Source organism: Nilaparvata lugens, chromosome 9 (assembly GCF_014356525.2).
Source record: "Nilaparvata lugens isolate BPH chromosome 9, ASM1435652v1, whole genome shotgun sequence".
In the NCBI taxonomy this organism is placed as follows: domain Eukaryota; kingdom Metazoa; phylum Arthropoda; class Insecta; order Hemiptera; family Delphacidae; genus Nilaparvata; species Nilaparvata lugens.
In genome coordinates, this window is record NC_052512.1 from 12,137,037 (window position 1) to 12,156,170 (window position 19,134).

The window sequence follows — 19,134 nt, forward strand, 5'->3', positions numbered from 1 at the left end:
TGATAATGTTGCTTTCAGCTGGGTGATTTCTTGTATGAGGCACCTGATATACCATTCACCGTCGGCCGTAACGTTCCTAGTCAGCCGAAACGTCAGGTATTGAGATAAAAAGAAGGAACCCGTTGTTAACCCTCATCAATCCATCAGTAGACCCCAATTGTTACACCATTACTATCGTAATTCCTACATCGAATGATCTACATTTCAATGTTTTGTCCATAAACATAAAATGCGACTACCCCCATTGAATACAACGTAGAATCTCCATGAGAAATATTGTAATTTTAAATTGTAATCTTTGAACCTTCCATTGAAGTGACAAGTGGACTAGTTTTGACAGTATCCTCACTTCATTCCAAGAATGTAGAAATCATTCCAAATTCATTCAAGACTGATTTCAAATTCATTTCAGATTTCTCCAGTAGTTTTGAGACTGTACAATAATACTTCAATCGAAACATAGAACGGAATCTCATGTTTTTAGAGTTGTGGTTACTTCTAACCAGATCTCAACTTTCCACCTGCATTGATCATTATTCATATAATTATGTTCCATTCAATAATATTCATAAATAAGGTTTGTACATATGTATACATTTAAACAAAACAAAATTAATTTTATTATAAAAACATTATTGATATGAATTAATGGGGAAAACACTCGCTTGCTGCTAATGATGATTCAATCTTTGTGGTAATGGAAATTAAGAACAATGATCTTATTTCAGTAGTCACCTAACTTTTGAATATGGCTTCACCCTTTGGCATCCACTGGTTTAATCGCGACTTTACAGTTAGTATTTTAAAAGAACAAAAATTAACTGAACCGATGAATAGGCTCAGAACCCGTCTCCCTTAACAATACAATTATTTTTAAACTGCCCGATCTGTGACAGAATAACTGTATTATAAAACGAAACGAAATCTAGCCTTTTTCACTGGATCAGCCAGACTTTACTCACAGTCCTAACGAACGAGCTCTCTGGCCAAAAGTTAAATTTTGGGTATTAATATAAACTCAGTCAATGCCAAACATGAAAGCCATTTCAAGTACATATTTTTATCTGTCGTACAAGCGGCACGTTTGTTATTGAAAACAAAAGAGAAGCTACGTTAATTTTGACAACAGATGAAATTAAACAATCTTTCTGTCAATGACGAAGATTGTTCAAAGACAAAAACACTGTTCATTGAACTCTTTTAATTTGAAACTCTAAAATCCTGAACAATATGAGATAAATATATGATTCATATATATGTTCCATATGACCAGGTGACACACATCAATTAGCACATTATTTTGTATTCTCACATCATGATGTGAGCACACACGAAAGCATGCTCCTGTAAAATGTTAGTTTTTTTCCAATAAAGTAGATCTTTGACAATATTTCAAGTCTCTTCAATCATATTCATAGACACTGCTACATGATCAGAAGTTGAATTTTGAGTTAATATAAGAGCTCAAACCAGTATTGTTGATCCATATCTTTTATTAAAATCCATGAAAACACATACTTCAACATTGTGATATGAACACAGACTGATTCCTGTTTGGCTCCCTTTGTAAGACGGAAATTACAACATCCCATCCTGTATAATACTTTATTCCTATTATCAAAAAACATCCTTTTTATGTGAATATTCAAGAATTATAGAGTTGAAATTCGTATGCAATATCGTGCACACTGAATTATGATTATAATACATAAACTGCTAGGGCAAATATTTACAACCTCTGAAACTCCTTCAATTTAGCCGTTTTACTGCAACTATGATTTATTAAATATAGGTAACATCTACGTCTATCTTATTACAACATTGAATTCAACTACGGTTGAATGATGAGCTCACCTAATGAGTCGTTCTCCAATCCGATTACTTGATTGAACAGCGGCAGTTGAATTAAACAGTTAAAGCCAGTTACAACACAACGATTTTTGGACGAACGATTTTTTGCCGTCCATATGAATAAATTCTATTAGGAAACAGATGTTGACAAACAGATGATGTTTGTTATTTAGTTCCGTTTAATCTGGTGGGATCCATTAGATGACAAAAAATCAAACATTCAAAAAACGATGTGTGTGTAACACTGGACTAAAGCCCCACACACACATCGATTTTTGTTTGTATGATATTTTGCCGTCCTTATGAATTCTATCAGATTAAACGGAACTTGACAAACATCATCTGTTTGAAATCATCTGTTTAATGTAATAGAATTTGTGAGGACGGCAAAATATCGTACGAACAAAAATCAATGTGTATGTGCAATGCTTGAGGGTATTGGTCTAGGTTACGAACAAAACCGTGACAAATCATTCGTATAATTTTCTATACAGGAATGAAACTTTGATGATAAATTATGAATAATAATAATGTATCTCGAAAGATTTATTTATTTGCATAAATACATACATGGAGACAACAGGTTAAGCCCTTATATTTATTTCTCTTTGATACATTACAACATTCTTCATTCAAAAATTAGATTCAAAATAAACAACAAGCTGAGAATAAAATAAGAGCAAAATGAATTCTAACAGAAAAGCGTCTTAACAATATAAATATGTGTTTTTTATGAGAAAATTCAATCTTATATTTCTTGCTGAAACTACTTTCCAAGAGAAAATATGAGAGGTGGGAAAATATGCACTTAACATATCTTACATGGGTACAAACCATGCAATACAGAACAAAGAATCATGTGAACACTGAGGAGAAAAGAGTCATAAAAAAAGAAAGAGAATTGTCATACGGAAACCTGGCCACAAATATCTATCCTTAATTAAGCCCTTCAGAGTGTTGCAGAATCTGCTGCCACGAGAGCACTCAACGACGTCTAGGCGCCCAGAAAAGAGATTGAAAAGCCTCTGGATTCTTCTAATTGGAGAGTTATAATGACTTTCTGTTCTGGAGCGTGTTACAAGAAAAGAAAACGAAGAACGACGAGCTATGGATGAAATGTAGATAATAAGTTTAGAAAGTAAATAAGCAGAATCTATTCCATTGTTGAGTAAATGAAGTGAATTTTTGGAGATGAATAAATGAATAATAAAATAATTTTGCAGATCTTCTACTCGCCACAACAGAGCTACGAAGAAGAGAACTACCAGCCGCACAAATACGGTTCGGAACCGGACCGAGTCATGACGGGACCGACCCGTCGACGTGGCTTCTCCAACCGGCGAGCCACCAGCCAGGAGTACACCGACTACTCGTATCCGCCACCCAAGTCATCCAAGCCTAAGAAGCTGCCCGAAATCCCTACAACGAAAATAAAGCCTTCACCTTCACTACCTCCAACCCCTATCAGAAAGACTGTCACAGCTAGGAGAACCTCTTCGCTGGAGTATCAGGTACAGTAGAGCTCCAATTATCAGAGTTCCGATTATCAGAGCTCCCATTACCAGAGCTCCGATCATCAGAGCTCCGATTATCAGAGCTCCGATTATCATTTCAGTTATCTTAAAATGTATACAGGGTGTTCAGAAAAAAGGTGCCCATGAGTCAAGACCTATATTCCTTCAATGTTGTTTTCCATCACGAACTGCTTATTATTAAATCACTTTTTGCTATTGGAAAAAACGACTAGCAGTCAGATATTTTACAATAAATGACAACGAGACTCACTTTGACAACGAGATCTTTCGGCAGGTTCGCCATCTTCTTGGTTGTACTCATAGACAAGTAGAATGATAGGATGGCAATTTTTAGTGTGCTGTTGGTGTCTATTGGATTAGTGTCTGTTGGTGTCTATTGGTGTCTATTGGGTTTGTTGTGGCTGAGAAGGTAATCAAAGAGGATGTGGGATTTGAAGTTGGTTTGTTCATTTAATATACATTGTCTATTGCTTTTAAATTGGGTGTATATCTCAAACTGTTCTATTGTGTCCGATTCTGGTCCTTTGTTTTTTATGTGTATGATTTGTAGATCAGTATTTATGTTTGTGTGTTTGTGATTTTCTTGAATTAGGTGGTCGGCAAATGTAGATTCTGTTTTTGTTTTTAGTCCCTGGATATGTTCCTTGTATCTTTGATTGGAAGAACGGCCAGTCTGTCCGATATAGAATTTATCACATTCAGAGCATTTTAGCTTGTATACTCTTGGGAGTTCAAGTTTTTTGTTGTCTTGAATCTTCTCTCTTTTATTGATTTGCTTGTAGATTTTATTTTTTGTTCTAAATGCCACTTTATACCCAGATTTTCTAAACATATTTCCTATTCTGTTGGATCTGTTGTTTATGTATGTCAGTGTTATGAACTTTTCAGTTTTGTCCTCTTGTTTTTTATTTTTGATTTTTTGGACTAGCTTGTCGATCAGGCTGTGTTGGTATCCGTTCTGTTGTGCTAAATTCCTCTCCTATATTACTCTCATCAAAAGAATGGAAAAAAGTTCCAATTAACATAGGTCCGAAAATGCTTAGTTACCAAGTTATACAGAGTGAAAGATTTCGTCTCAATTTATTATTAATTATCATAGCTCCGATTATCATTTCAGGTATTTAAAAATGTATTCAGAGTGTTCAGAAAAAGGTGCTCATAAGTCAGGACGTGATTCGTCTCATCAAAAGAAGAAAAAAGTTCCAATCAACTAAGGTCCGAAAATGCATGGTTACCAAGTTATACAGAGTGAAAGATTTCGTCATTTTTTGCTATTAAAAAAACGACTAGCAGTCAGATATTTTACAAATGAATTATACACTCACTTTTGACAACCAATGAAAGATCTCGTTGTCACAGTGAGTGATTAATTCATTTATTGTAAAATATCTGACTGCTAGTCGTTTTTTCTAATAGCAAAAAGTGATTTGATAATAAGCAGTTCGTGATGGAAAACAACATTGAAGAAAGATTCCGTCTGAATTTCAGTACCCCTGCTGAAACGAAGCCCTACAGGTATGTATTGGCTGTACAATTAAAATGTATAATTCAGCGTACTTTATGTAAAATAAACTGGAAAATTTAAAAAAAAACGTTTCCAGACCTTTAGCTGAAGTAATTTTCAAAATATGTGACGGAATACGCGAAACTTGGTCCCGAAAAACAAGTTCCATTATGGTTTGAAACAGATTTACTATGTTAAATGTCCAATAAACACAAAATATTTTCCTACAAAACTTGTAGAAAATTCAATAATGAAGAGAAAGATGTAAAATAGGTAGTATTTAATAGACAAACGCAACTTTTAAAAAAATAATCCCTAATTACATACAAAACGCATGAAAAATAGACAAAATCTGTTACGCTCTCTACAATAAGGATTATTTTTGTAAAGGTTGCGTTTGTTTATTATTCCATTTTGAATGGCCGCAATTTTGTTTAATAAATTTGGAAAATTATCATACATTTTTTTATCTTTGTCTATTTGTTATGAATGATTGTGCAAATTTTCAATTTCGTATGTTCAACCATTATTTAGTAAAAAAGTTAAAAAACAAAATGGCCGCTTTGTGAGTAACTGAAGACTTCCGGACAATTCAAATATGATATTTAGATATGTTTGTTACCCAGGAACAATGCCCTAGAGTGTTGGTAGGGAGTTCGTAGACACCCCGTTTATTGCTGTTGAACAGTGAGGGGACGACGAGGATGCGTGTGATCTTTGAAGCATCCGGATTAAGACTGGGAACTCTTTCCAATGTACACAAAAGATCAAGAGGAAAGAAGGGGGAAAAAGTGTGGAAAATGCTATTGCGTCGTAATGAGCTCGTAAGCTTTCAACCTGGTAAGCTTGTAACCTCGTAAGCTCGTAAGCTCGTAACCTCGTAAGCTCGTAAGCTTACACACTGGTACAATACCTAACAATATCCATGAATAAACGAGGGTCATTCTTCCCAACCTCCGATTAGTCGGAGGTTGGTTGATGAGAAAATGTGAATGTATATACATGTATAGTTTTCCACTTATCCCTTTAATCACTCACACTTATGATTGTTCTTAAACATAATCTCCATTGAGGGTGAGGCATTTTCCAAAGTCGGATGCGCTAATGAACAGGTTACGTCCAATGAGCGATTTTGTGGGTTAGCAGTCCGCTGAGCGATCCATTGTTCAGAATAACAATGAGGATAGGCAAACGCTGTGAATGGGAGGTCTTGGGTGTCATTAATCATCAGGGACAGTGACAGAGGCAGGCCACAAGCGTATGTGTATACTCGCAATACATTGATGATGATTAAATCAGTACCTATCACCTTCCATAAAAAGGAATCAGTAATAATTGTTAAGCAGAGATCGAATAGCTTTCTGCTTCGAACAGTTCAAATTCATCTTCATTATAGCCCATAATATATTTAGATATAAAAATTCACAATTCCAACAAGTTCTATCAATCATCTGCATTTCTTCAAGTGAATAAGTAACATCACTGCAAATAGATATAAGGTATAAAGTATCTCACTGATATCAATGAGATTTAAGATGAACTTCACATCTAAAGCAATCTAGATTCATAAGCAATCACAAATTTCAATTTCATGCCAATCTACAATCGTTATAGTTATAGTACAGTATATAAAAGCGAATTGACTCCAAAATTCTATTCCACACATTCCATACAGATTCACATAACAGAATAAAACTCGTTCTTATGGAAGGTGGTGGTTTCCGAGGTTCTGATTCAATCATCATCATCAATATATCGTATGAGTAAACACATGACACTACCCATTTATCCCTCCTCTGTCACAGTTCCTGATGATTAATAACACCCAAGTCCTCCCATTCTTAGCGTCTGCCTATCCTCATTGTTATTCTGAACAATGGATCGCTCAGTGGACTGCTAACCAACAAAATCGCTCATCGGACAACACCGATGGATGAACCAGTACAATGTAGAATGTGGGCCTGAAAATCGAATGTGAGTTCAATAATTATTATTGCATTTTTTGTACCCCAGTTCATTGGAAGAGTTCAATAGAATAATGACATTTCTTTGCCACTTTGATTTCCAGGTTTTTGGTGAGAATACTGATAGGGAATAATGCATGCATTGCCCCCTCTGAGTGATCATGATGGTACTAAAAGTGCCTTCAGCCTCCCCCCCCCCCTATTTCAGAGGTGACAGCACTGGCACTCCATAGTCATTTTCAATCTTGCTTATTATAGCTTGTAATATTGCTGATCATAAGAATTTTTCTCAACAGAATGATAGGGGTTTTCCTCAAGAGACACCAAAAAACATTCACCCCCACCATCAAAGGTAGTACTACTGGCACCTCATAGTCATTTTTCAATACTGCATTATTATAACTTGTAACTTTGCTGATTATATGAATTCTTCTCAACAGAATGATGGGGTTTTCCTCAAGAGACACCAAAAAAAAACATTCACCCCCACCATCAAAGGTGGCAACACTGGCACCTCATAGTCATTTTCGATCCTGCATTATTATAGCTTGTAATATTGCTGATTATATTAATTTTTTCCAACAGGATGATGGGGGTTACCCTCAAGAGACACCAAAAAAAGATTATAAAGAGTACAATGAAGACTACAACTACGCTTATGATAGTACAGATAATTTGATGACTCAACAGCATAATCAACAGGTAAGCTCATTGTAAATTCAATTTATCGGGAAAAAGTAAGACTCTCTACACTATAATAATGCAGCACAAAAAAGTTCAAAGCCGTGTCCACAGTTTGGGCAAGTTTCATTATGTTTGACAAACAATGTTTGCCTGTGGCCAGTGTGGACACGTAACCAAACAAAATATTTGTAAGTGAGGAGAACAGGTTTTGTGTTTTACAGATGTTTTACAGCTGTTAACACTGAACATTTTTGAAAAACAGTATTTTTTTGTTGACAAACAATGATTGTCCAAACTTTTCAAAATGTATGTCCTTGAGCTCCTTTACAATAAACATGTTTGCCAACCATGTATGACGAACATTTGTTCAGTGTGGACACGGCTTTATAATTTAAAATAATTATCTGACTTGCACCTAGTTTATCCGATTCTAATGGAACGATGGTCATGACGTATAAGCTAATATTATTATTACCAGAAATACAGTTCATACCTACCATAACTTTCTCTCTGCGCCTGAAAAATCGCTCGTGTGTTTTCGCCCTTATACATAACATGAAATTCGACTTGATATGTAAATTTTATTAATTTTCTTGGGTGTTGCCTTCATGAGCTTCAAGTTTATGCCTGGAAAATGAGACAGGTGATGATAAGAGATGAAACAGACTGAGGTGGGTGTGAACCACCGAAAAGCTGTTTCCAAAGCGCTGTACTTTCTCCACCTTTAAAGTGTTGAACCCTTTTAGATGGTAAAGTGCTTTCAAGTGGTAAGAGGAAGGGCAGGTGCTACCATTATGCTAAACTGAATATAGTTAAACCTATGAATCTAAACTTATAACATCGATAACTCAATTCTCAGCGTGACTATACAGCTAATAAATTCCACAAACAATTATTGTTAGACCTAATGAATATTCGCGATAAACTATCTAGAGCTGCTGAATATCAACTTCATATACACTATTCATTTTTTTCATCCACTTCAAATTCGTAGGTATATGTGGTTGATTGATTGAGTACTTTATTCATGTAGATTACAATATAAATTGGCTTATACACTCATACAAGAGCTTACAATACAGCAAAGTTTTAGATGAATTTACATAACATAAACAGAGAAAATAATTATTGAACTATACAATGATATGAAAAAAAAAACAATTTGGAATAACTAAACAAGATAATATTGTATTGCATCTACATAAATTGGCGGAGCTTTGGACATGTCAATGTCCATTCTTTGGAAAGAATATAAAAAATATCCTTCTTGATAACTCTCTACCAAGAACGTTAATTCCATTTATACGTCTAAAGATTTGTTCGCAAATAAAAATTCTGTATAAGTTTAAATATATATGAAAATTTAAGAACAAATCATATGATTAATAAAGTGATGTAATAAGTGTTAGATGTAATAATAGGGGAGAAAGTAAAGGTGCTAGACGAGCTGACAGTGATCTATAGTCTTGAGTGTTCTATTACAATCAACTCCTCATGATACACAAACGTAAGTTCCCCTGTGGTAGCACTGCATCGAATGCACCTGTGCGTCAACTTGGCAACCGCACTTGTCTCTATGACCAAGTTTATCTATTTATACATTCATTCATTTATTAATTGGATAAAGCGAAATTCCAATATATAATTAGATCAAATGATTCTTTAACGTTATTTTTTTATTTACAATGTAATGACACTTATGTAATAACATTGAAAGATAAAATAATATAATAATACTAATATAATAATATGTAATAATATATAATGTAGTCCTTGTGCTATTTTCTTCCAAATTTATAGGTAACAAAGTCCAAGATAAGGTTAGAATTTCACTTGTACAATTTTTATAAAATTTTAGTCCAAAATAAACGTTGAAACTATGAATTTTCAATTTAGATGGCTTCGTTCCTTCGCTTTTCAGTTTTAATTTGCAGTTAAATTAAACTCTAGTATCGATATAAATAGTGGTGACTTCCTATGAAAATGCCTGTCTAATATATGAATAAATGTCTAATTTTCAGTCGGTTTATTACGAGAGTAGTATGCCAGAGAAGCCAGCTGGCAAAAGAGCGCTTCCAGACACTTCCAAGTTCCTACAGAAAACGCAGACCACACCGGACCAGCTCCAGCAAAAGGTGCTGAGTCAGCACAATCAGACAGCCGCCTTCAATCAGCAGCAAATGCAACATGATGCACAAGCTGTTGTTATGCAGCATAATTTACAGAATCAGGTCAGCCATAGAAGGAATGTGCAAAGTATCACATTTCGAGCAACAAAATGTGATAATATTATTTTTGTCACATCACATTTTTGTGCAAAGTATCACATTCCGGCTAATAGTGTAATAGAGTTCATGGTAACGGCTTAATATTATCTACATGAGGTTTTTCCACTGTATTTTTTTATTGTGAATGAATGAATGAATAATTGCTTTTATTTTAACATTGTTTCCTAGATAATATTAAACAAGAACATAATTTTAGTTATAACAAGCATTAAACCCTTGGTCAACGACCGTCAGGGTGAGGTTTGTCATGAGCAGACTCCATACAGAATTACACATTCTTGTTTTTCAAATACTTTCCCCTTAGTGTTCAGTCAACAGTTCACAACGCACTATCCATTGAACTCTGAAATCAAGTAGTGTCTGTATTTCCATGCACCAACACAGTATGCACCTATCTTTAGCCAGTCATCTCCTTTTAGGTAGTTCTTCAGATCCCGTGACAATGCTGCTCTGCCAAAGTGTTGCCATCTGAACTCGACGAGTATGGGACATTTTCCAATGAAATGCGTGACATCCTCCTCCTCCTTCCTATTGCACAATGAGCAGAATCTGTTCCCGTTGAATGAATACTTATTGAGTCGGATCAATTCATTTCTTGCTTTGAAGAACCACTTGATAAATTGAAAGCTGGAATTTTGAGAAATGTAATCATTCCAGTGATTGAGCTCTCGGCGAATGGTGTACCGCTGGCTCATGGCGACCCGCTGCATCTGTTGATCTCGCAGCTTACTTCCAATCCTGTCAATCGTCTGGTCGATGTTCAAGCTACCTGCTGCTATCTCCTCCCATGGAATGCCAAATAAGTCATCCAGCATCCTCCAGTCATCATACAGAAATAGCCTTCTTCGAATCATCAATTTCAACAGCATACATGGATATCTTCCTTCATGCAGATTCAAACATCGCTTTACAAACTGAAGGTGTAGCCTTATTGTATGCAGGAAGATTGGACAGACTCCGGTCTCCAGAAGCAAAGCCTGATTCGGGGTGTATGATGGGAGACAAAATACCTTCTTAAGGAAGAAACGCTGGATACTTTCAACCACATCATAGATTCTTCCTCCCCACACCTGTGCTGCGTAAGAAATTACAGACCTTCCTACTGCATCGAACATTTGTAGCTTTGATTTGAATGGTATCCCATCATTATGGAGGATATCATTGAAGTGATTCATAGCCATCTTTGCTGAGAGTGATTTTTCTCTAAAATGCTCTGTTAATGATAGCTTTGTGGACAATCTTACTACCAGATACGAGTTAACAACCTCTGTATTCTTTATTGTGAATTCTGTCCAAATTGGAAATGAAAATACTACTATTCTGCCATTCAAAATTAATTTCGGGGCACCGAGCTTCACTCGTTATTTATTTATTGATGAACAGAACACAGTTCTTTAAAATGATAGGGGAAGGATTAAAAGGCACAGCCCAAAACTGTTCCTCCCCCGAATTTTGATTCATACAATACATAAATAGTCCAAGAAGTAGGTTATTTTCCATTTACTTGAATTCAGGTCCAATTTTCAGTCCAATCATTTGAAAACATGAAAGTTCTAATTCAGATTGTTTACAAACCAAATTGAATAACACTCACTAATCACTTGAAACTGTAAAATAAAGATTAACTTTGAATATTATGATATGGGCTTCTCTAATTTAGAATGATATAAAATGTCATGTCAAAAAATCAGATTATTTTTATCAAGTCGATTAACATTTCTAGATTATATTTCTCGTGAGATAAGCTGATTGATTACACAGCTCAACATAATTCTGTCTCTCTCCCACACAGGCACACGCACCTTATGTTATCGACAGACATTGAAATTATCATCTGTTTTTCCAAGGTTGAATAATGTCCTTAATGTTCATGTCCTTCAGAGAGTTTCCCCAGGATGAGATCAAGTGCAATCGAATTTTTATATCATAAACTTACTATGTTCCAAATTTCGTGGAAATCGTGAGAGCCGTTTTTGAGATCCGTTGGGCATAGATAACCATGAATATGAAAATATATACAGAAATTGCTCGCTCAATATGATAGGATTGTCTGTCATCACGGATCTCTAATTTCTGACTACATCAGCACATGAATATGCCTTATGCCTTATGGGTAATAGGCCTCCTGAAACCGTTTGGATGATATTCACATTTGAGGAAAATCAATGAATGAAATAATTGGCTCATTGAAATTCTGAACTATCAAATTATATTTTCAATCAAAAGTTCCCATACACTTATTGTGAACTCTACTCACATCTTCAATGTATTGAACAGTAAAGCTTGATCTCTCCAATGCATGGTGCAATCCAAGAAGCCAAAATTCAAGATCTGAGATAAACATCCTAAAGTTAAGAATTTTTCAACATTTTTCCCAGTTGGTTTGAAACTTCGGTCACATTTGTCATTGATCATGTTCAAGTTGAATGTCAAAAATTTTTCAGACTGTTATTCTAAATATATATTTTTCTTTCCACCAGGTGTACCAACAGCAACAACCAATCCTTCCACAACAACTATCAGCACAATACCAGCAATACCAACTGCAACAGCAATACCAGGAGACTTACCAAGATCCCTACCAGGATGCCTATCAAGAATCATACCAGGATACCTCCTACACAACTACCTCCTACCAGGATCCTTACCAGGATACGAATAAACTCTACCAGGACACAAACCAACAGTATACGGATACAAATCAAATGTACCAGGATACAAACCAGTTGTACCAGGATACAAACCAGTTGTACCAGGATACAAACCAACAATATCAGGACACAATAACGTCCACCTCATACCAGGAGCGACCGTTGAATGGAAGAGATACTTTCAAGAGACAACACCAGAACGCTACAGGTGTGAGACAAAGTCCGAAAACCTTCCAGCAGCAGAACACTGACTCCCTCGAGTCCAGAGATGACGAATTGAGGGACAGTTTTGAAACGGCTGTCAGTTCTGTGAGCTCTTCCATGCCGCAACCGGTCCGATCCGTTGTGAAATCGTTGTACGAAGGGTTCGTTGGTGCCACAAGTGGTGTACTGAAGGGGTCTTCCGAACCACCCGCGCCCGTTGTAACAAGTATACCTGAAGTTGCTCCTCAACCGGCACCCGAGGAACGCATCGTGTATCCCAGCCGCAACGATTTCACAGACAACCTGTACACTAGAGTGGTGGGGGAACGGGACTCGTTCAGTAGTGAGAGGACGGTCAAGGAGATGGAGGGATTCAAGGGTGACAGGTTGGTTCAACTTTCTTTCAAGAAATATTATCTCCATTTTGATACAATATGTTGCTGTCTGCTATGTATTCGTTTATTTACTTAAATAAGACAGAATACGACATTAACTTGATGCCATTAGGCCAGATCAAGTACTAACTATTCATTCTAAATTCCATGGTAACGTTCTCCAATTAAAAATATGATTCCTCAATACATTACAACTCTCCCTTCCTAAGTTTTCAAAATCTGATCCTTATGTCTCCTCCACTAAAGCTCTGTTCCTTCTGGTATAATCTTATAAATGTTGTATCCTATCCTCTTGATCAACGCGTCCCTGACTCTTTGTGGTCTCTCACATAGACTTCTTCCCCCACTCTCAGTTCGATTTCTCTGCCCTTGTTTCTAATAAGTGTTTGGCTGTCTTCCCTTAGTACGTCCAACCTATTACGTAGTTCCCGCCCAAACGTTCTTTCCGCTGAAGTTTCTCCTGTAGTACAATGGGTGGAAATTCTATAATTGAAAAAACCTACTTATGGCTGTAGAAGTCGAAATTTTGTTTCTCTCTCACTCCATAAGATGTTTTAATAACGATTCTTTGAATGTCTTCACAGCATTTCCATCTGCCCCATTACTAGCCGGATGGAACGAAGGAGTAGTAATGTGTTTAATAATAATTTCAAACTTAAAAAATTCTTTGAATTGTCTGGAAGTGAAATTGGCTCCATTATCAGCTGTCTCCAATGTTTTTGGAACTCCAAAACGCGCGAAAATCTCCCGCAGTTTCCTCAGTGTTACTTCTGTAGAACTGGATGTCACTTCACAAACTTCAGTCCATTTACTGAATGAATCGGTAATGACAAGGTAATATTTACCTTCAGTACGGTACCTGATCTGGCCTAATAACATCAAGTTAATGCTGTATTTTGTCTCATTTGAGTGGATAAACGAATACTCAACAATCACTGGTGATCACACTGTTTATCACAATTACCATCATTACCTACTTCAAACCTCAACTAGCCTATAGATGAAAAACACAAACAAGCTGATTTCATATCGATTGCTTAGTGCACAAATATGGTAACTGCTGGAAACATAATTTCTCAAAAGAGCGTTTCAAATTACTGAAAAGTTTTAATTGGTTATGAATATTGAAGGATGACTCCAGAAACAGGAACATCAATGGTCTATCAATCAATATTATCTTCCCTGTTGGTAGAATGCAGGAATAATGTTGCATTTTGTTCTACTCAAGGGAATAGGGAATGAAATCTACTCTCGCTTTATTACTCAGAGGCTCTACTCACACTTACGCGACTCAGGTCGAGAAGAGACTCGACTCTAGTCGAGAGAATGTGTTTCCAAATGAGTAACGTCATGGAGACTAGAATCGACTGGTCTGAGTATCACCATTTTTTTTGGAAACACATGCTCTTCCCTAAATATGATCTTCCCTGTTGGTAGAATGCAGGAATAATGTTGCATATGTTGTACTCTAGGGAATAGGGAATGAAATCTACTCTCGCTGTTACAAATACACGAAGTTCTACGAACTTTGACTTCTACTTCAAGCCAGTCGTCCTCATAGTTTTATTACTCAGAGGCTCAACTCACACGCGACTCAGGTCGATAAGAGACTCGACTCTAGTCGAGAGCATTTGTTTCCAAATGGGTAACGTCGCGGAGACTAGAATCGACTGGTCTGAGTGTTACCATTATTTTGGAAACACATGCTCTCGACTAGAGTCGAGTCTCTCTCCGACCTGAGTCGCGTGAGTGTGAGTTGAGCCTCTGAGTAATAAAACTATATGGCTTGAAGTAGCAGTCAAAGCTCGTAGAACTTTGTGTAACTTATTTGAGAGTAGATTCGCGTAAGTGTGAGTTCAGCCTAATCATAGCTTGAAGCAAAGATTCAGGCCAATGCATAGAGTAACAGAACTACGTGGTCTAATGGTTTGGTGTGAAGCTATGATTGACGTAATAGAAGTACGTGGACAACTGGCTTGGAGTGGACACCTTTTTGGACTTCAAACGAATGGGCTTGCTATTGAACTGGATATCATACATTTAACCATTGAACGTTGCAACTCTGCATTGGCCAACCAATGCTTTCTTAACAGCAATTTGAAAATTTGTTGAATGCAGTGTTGAATATTTGGTTCAATTGGCTTGTATCTTGTATGAAGAAGTCCAGTATCCACTTAGTCTGATTGAAAAATCAGATGACTTTGCGCGCTAATTATTCAGACTAACATTATGAGTACTGGAAACAATTTGACTTCTGTAATTTGTCAGCTACAATAATCCAAAACTGAACACAGATTAGAATGTTCGATATTTGTAAAAGTGTCTACAATTAATTCACTCACTACATTCAATGGTTACTTCCGATGAGCGATTTCCGATGAGTGATTTTGGGGGTTAGCAGTCCACTGAGTGATCCATTTTTCAGGATAACAATGAGGATAGGCAGACGCTATGAATGGTAGGACTTGGGTGTCATTAATCATCAGGGACAGTTACGGTGGAAGGACACAAGCGTATGTGTAGGCCTATACTCACAATACGATATTGATGATGATGATTGAATCTACCTACCACCTTCCATGAAAAGAAATCAATTATTAAGCAAAGATTGAACTGCGTTCAGCTTCGAACAGTTCAAATTCATCTCCATTATAACCTATAGATAATAGATATATTTATGTATAAAAATTCACAATTCCAACAAGCTCTATCAATCATCTGCATTTCTTTAGATACATTCCATCTGCATTAGATACAATATTCTACAACAAATGATTCATTTTTACGGGTGGTGGTAGGTACTGATTCAATCATCATCATCATCATCATATGCGAAAATATCATATTGCGAGTATACACATACGCTTGTGGCCTGCCTCTGTCACTGTCCTTGATGATTAATGACACCCAAATCCCACCATTAATATCGTATGCTATCCTTATTGCTATTCTGAACAATGGATCGCTCAGTGGACTAATTTTTTCCCCTGATCGCTCATCGGAAATCGCTCATCGGATGACACCATATTCAATTATCTGGAACAAACAAAACTTTCACTTCACACTAAAAGTCTAGCAAAGAGAAATTTATTTTCACAAATATTTATATCCAGTGAATTTCCTTTATTCGATTTATCCAAGTCCATGCTGAAAAAATTTCTCTTATTTGAAGAATGACCAACTGATTTTCCCATTAACAGACTAGCCAAAGAACGAGATTCCATATCAAGCGAGCGCAGTGCCAAGACAATCTACCAGCAACAGCAGCTGACAGCGGGGTCAGCGGCGCCGTCTCCCACTCCAATGGGCTTCCAAAATCATCAACAGCTGCAACAACAACAACAACTGCAACAACAGCAACTGCAACAACAGCGTGGGCCACTGCGGCCTCAGGAGTCGATTGACAGTAATTACACGGAAGATGGAGCCTTGCACAGGTAGTGTACAACTCCGTCTACATTGATTTCAATAATCAATCGATTATAATAATTTTCATTATAATCAATCGATTAATAATCATTGATTCAAAAATCATCGATTACAGAAGCTTCTTGGAGTACAATGCAGTACATTGGTACTGTATTCTATGGTCCATACAAAATTACTTCTGACTTGGAGGAATATGCGGCGTAGAGAAATGGAGGGAGATCAGCGAATTACAGTGATTGATAGAGTCGTGGGTAGAAGTGCAGTTGCCAATTTGTCAGTCGTCTGACTGCTTCCAGACAGAAAACTTCGAATGTACTTTACCAATGCTCATGCATGAGCACATGAACAGTCTCTACACCTTTTCCAACTGTATTTGAGAAAGTATCAATTGTAATTGAGAATAGTCAATTGTATTTGAGAAGTCATCACTAATAGTGAAATTAATTTGAGAAAGAACCATTTCAATTCGAGAACATACAATTTGAAATCGAGAAGATGTCAGTTGCAAATTTGGGAAATGATTTTAAAAAAACAGTGGTTATATTTTTCATAACTGTACTCATGAAAAATAATATTAATAATTATTTTAATGAAACGATTAGTTTTTCAATGAAAAATTATTTTCAAGCCCCAAAATCCATTAAATAATTACCGAATTGTTTGATCAAGAGATTCAATTGATTGATGATAAAGTTCAATTGCGCCTTGAACATAGAGAATTTGATCTTCATCAAGTGCAATATTTCACATAATGTTTGGAGACAAAAGTCGTGTTGCCAATACATACATAGAAATGATACTCATTGATCATTCGTAAACAGTACAGAGGAAATAATTTCACCATTGAAAATATTAATTTGCCCCCATGCAAAGCCTATTGTAGTAATTGAAATACTGTGTACGTAGTACAGTATCCTTGCTGCTCAAATGCTCAAATCAAACCTGTACTGTGAGCTACAGAAGAGCCACGACATGTCAATTGGAAAATTTTCTCATTTTCAATTGATATCTTCTCATTTTACATTTGATGATTTCTCAAATACAATTCACTATTCTTAATTACATGTGATGACTTCCCAAATACAATTGACTATTCTCATTTACATCTGGCATTCTTTCAATCACAAGTGACTATTCTTAAATAAAATATTGATACTTTCTCAAATTAACTTTATAGTTCCTCAAATAAAATTGGAAAAGGTGTAGAAGTTGGAGAACGTTGACCGGTTCAGAACGGTGACATCGCGCCTCTGTATCCCTCCCTCCTGTATGCTTTTTCTGCTGTGCATGTCCATCCGAAGTAAGAAGTTATTTTGTACAGAGTATAGTTAGATTGTTACAGAACGCGCACCGTAGCTTTGCCTCGGTGACTTTTTTTTTCAAATCAAATCATTTATTTCGCCATTTAAAAAAACAAAAACAATCACAAATAAAGAGCGAATTCAAAAAATTATGAATAATAAATTTAAACAAAATACAAGTGTTAACTCAAAAATAAGAAAATAATAATACAAAATCATAAATATCTCTTTACATATGTAAATATAATTTACTTATTATATATGGCATCACCAGCAAAAGAATAAACTTTGCCCGCTGGTGACCGTTGCAAATCGAAAATAGTATAATAATATTTAAAATAAGAAAAAAATCCTCATCATTTAGTCATTTCTGAGAATGAAAAAAAGATAAAAGTAAATAAATTATGAGGGATACAATAAATTTTAATTTAAATAAGGTTTTCTATTGAAGTGAAATAGTTTGCAATTATCCAATTTTTTATATCATTACTGGTATCTCTAGTTATATCTGTTAAATTAAAAGGTAATATATTTATAAACTTGCTGCTTAAATATATCAACTGTCTCTTAACTAGTGTAAATTTTGTATAATAAACTTCGTATTTATTGATAGTATTTGGCCTAAAATTGTAATGAGATTCATTTATCATAAAAAAATTGTCTTTATACTTAATAATATATTTTGTTAAATTTTTCAAGTAGAGTTGTCTCAAAGTCAAAACGTTAAATAAAACTTTGAAACGGCATATAGGCAAGGTATGGTTTGCGAGGTAGTTCACGGCATTGCAAATACATCAGCCTTCAGAGACCCTAGATCCCAAGATGAGAGTAGCTCCCTACAGAGCTTCCTTCAAGGAAGCTCTCTTTATATAGAGATTCTTCATGAATGAGAGAACTGTAACGTAACACCAACAATGGAAAGAGCATGTTGAACGAATGTCAGCTGATAGGCTGTGTATCTTTATGGATACAACACTGTTTTTCAAAGTGGATTTTCATTAGTATTTCTTTTTTGTATTTTTAGACGGTACAATGTTCTTTAATAATATTATGTTGTGCGAAATGAATTTATTTTTGAACTGAGAAAAAGATAAAGAAAATATAATTATTACATTTGAGAAAATACAAGAGAGAATCTGTTGTTCATGGAAAGATACATTGAAGCTCCTTGTGTATCTTTTCGGATGCAACACAATGCTTTTGAGAAAAGAGCAATAACAAGAGAAATGAGAAATAAAAAAGAAGAAATGAGAAATAATAAGAGAAATGAGCAACATCTGTTGCTTTTGGAGAGATGAATTTTCAAAAATGGTCGATGTTTTTGAAGG

The 19,134-nt window shown here is 35.7% G+C and overlaps 1 protein-coding gene across 1 annotated transcript in view; it reads left to right on the forward strand.

Moving 5' to 3' along the window:
• The window catches only part of LOC111055574 (protein unc-13 homolog B), a 785,525-nt gene that overhangs the window by 242,271 nt on the left and 524,120 nt on the right, over positions 1–19,134 (forward strand). Inside the window, exons 16-21 of the mRNA XM_039435489.1 lie at positions 19–96; positions 3,075–3,362; positions 7,440–7,556; positions 9,560–9,769; positions 12,307–13,067; positions 16,277–16,513. Of these exons, the coding sequence (XP_039291423.1) occupies positions 19–96; positions 3,075–3,362; positions 7,440–7,556; positions 9,560–9,769; positions 12,307–13,067; positions 16,277–16,513 (1,691 nt within the window). The remainder of the gene's footprint in view (positions 1–18; positions 97–3,074; positions 3,363–7,439; positions 7,557–9,559; positions 9,770–12,306; positions 13,068–16,276; positions 16,514–19,134) is intronic.